Source organism: Myotis brandtii, unplaced genomic scaffold (genome assembly GCF_000412655.1).
Source record: "Myotis brandtii unplaced genomic scaffold, ASM41265v1 scaffold1077, whole genome shotgun sequence".
NCBI classification, from domain to species: Eukaryota; Metazoa; Chordata; class Mammalia; order Chiroptera; family Vespertilionidae; genus Myotis; species Myotis brandtii.
The window spans coordinates 1071373-1072438 of record NW_005353666.1 but is presented as its reverse complement, the minus strand read 5'-3'; the positions used below and the strand labels follow the sequence as shown (position 1 = coordinate 1072438).

The 1066-nt window shown below is 67.1% G+C and overlaps 1 protein-coding gene across 1 annotated transcript in view; it reads left to right on the top strand.

The window, feature by feature from the left end:
* LOC106726667 overlaps positions 1–1066 on the top strand; it is a 29165-nt gene that overhangs the window by 4627 nt on the left and 23472 nt on the right. The window contains exon 4 of the mRNA XM_014542393.1: positions 610–773. Coding sequence (XP_014397879.1) covers positions 610–773 — 164 coding nt within the window. The remainder of the gene's footprint in view (positions 1–609; positions 774–1066) is intronic.

Here is a 1066-nt window from a genome sequence, read left to right as displayed (position 1 = left end):
GGAGAGGGCGGGGCGGGGGGCGGGCAGCACCCTGACTGAGGAGGGGCCAGGCCGCCCTGTGACCGTGGCCCTGGGCTCAGTGGACTCCCATCTGGCAAATGGGCACCCACAGCCTGGGATCCTAGAACTGGGGTGGGCCAGGCCCTCGGCCCTGCTGGTCCGTGGACACCTTTCTCATTGGACGGAGTTGCGGACCCGTGTCCGGCGCTGCCCCTCCTACTGGCCACGCCCAAGCACCCGGGGGGCTGGGGGCGAAGGGAGGATGAGCTTAGGGGTTAGAAGTGACGTGCACTTCGCTGAGGCCTTCTAGACCAGCCGTGCCTTGTGGGAGAGGGTGAGATGCTGCAGTGGGTCTGGGAGAGCCACGTCCACGGGGGAGCTGGTTCGAGGCCGGGAGCTGTTTTACTGATGCAGCAGCCTGTGGGGTCAGCCACACCGACGCCGGGGCCTGGCTTCTGTGCTGAGCAGGGCTCCCCCCTCCCATTTCCTGTATCTGCCTCTGAGGCGAGAGAGCGTGTTCTCCATTCTGGAAGGAAGCGGGGGGCTGGGGCCCTCGGGGGGACGGCCAGGAACGGGCTGGCAGGGGGATGTTTCTGGCCGTGAACACAGGCAACCCCGGAACCCGCCCGTCGCTGCTCCAACCGGCTCCGGGCCGCCCGCTGTGCCCGCTGCCGCTGCACCTTCACCCCCACATCCCTGTGGCGCCGTTATCAGCTGCCACGGGTTCCCGTGACCCAGAACGAAAGGACCCGCATCTGGGTCACCGGGAGCCAGTGAGTCAGCGGGCGGGCCCTCCGCTCGCCCCCCCTCTCCCCTCCAACCTGCCGCGGGGGTGGGGGGCGCGTGGAATCGCGGTGGGTTATCTCTCAGCCATCGCTCAGCGGGGCCCCAGCACCCACCGAGTGTGGCTTTCACATCGCTTTCCGGTAGATAAACAGATATTTTGGTGACTCTACAAATCACTGCTCATGTGTGTGACCGAGCGCAATGAACACGCCCGTGTCTCTGGGTCTTGCTTGTCTATGTGAGCCGCGGGCTCCGCAGGGCGGGGCAGGGCGTGCAGGGC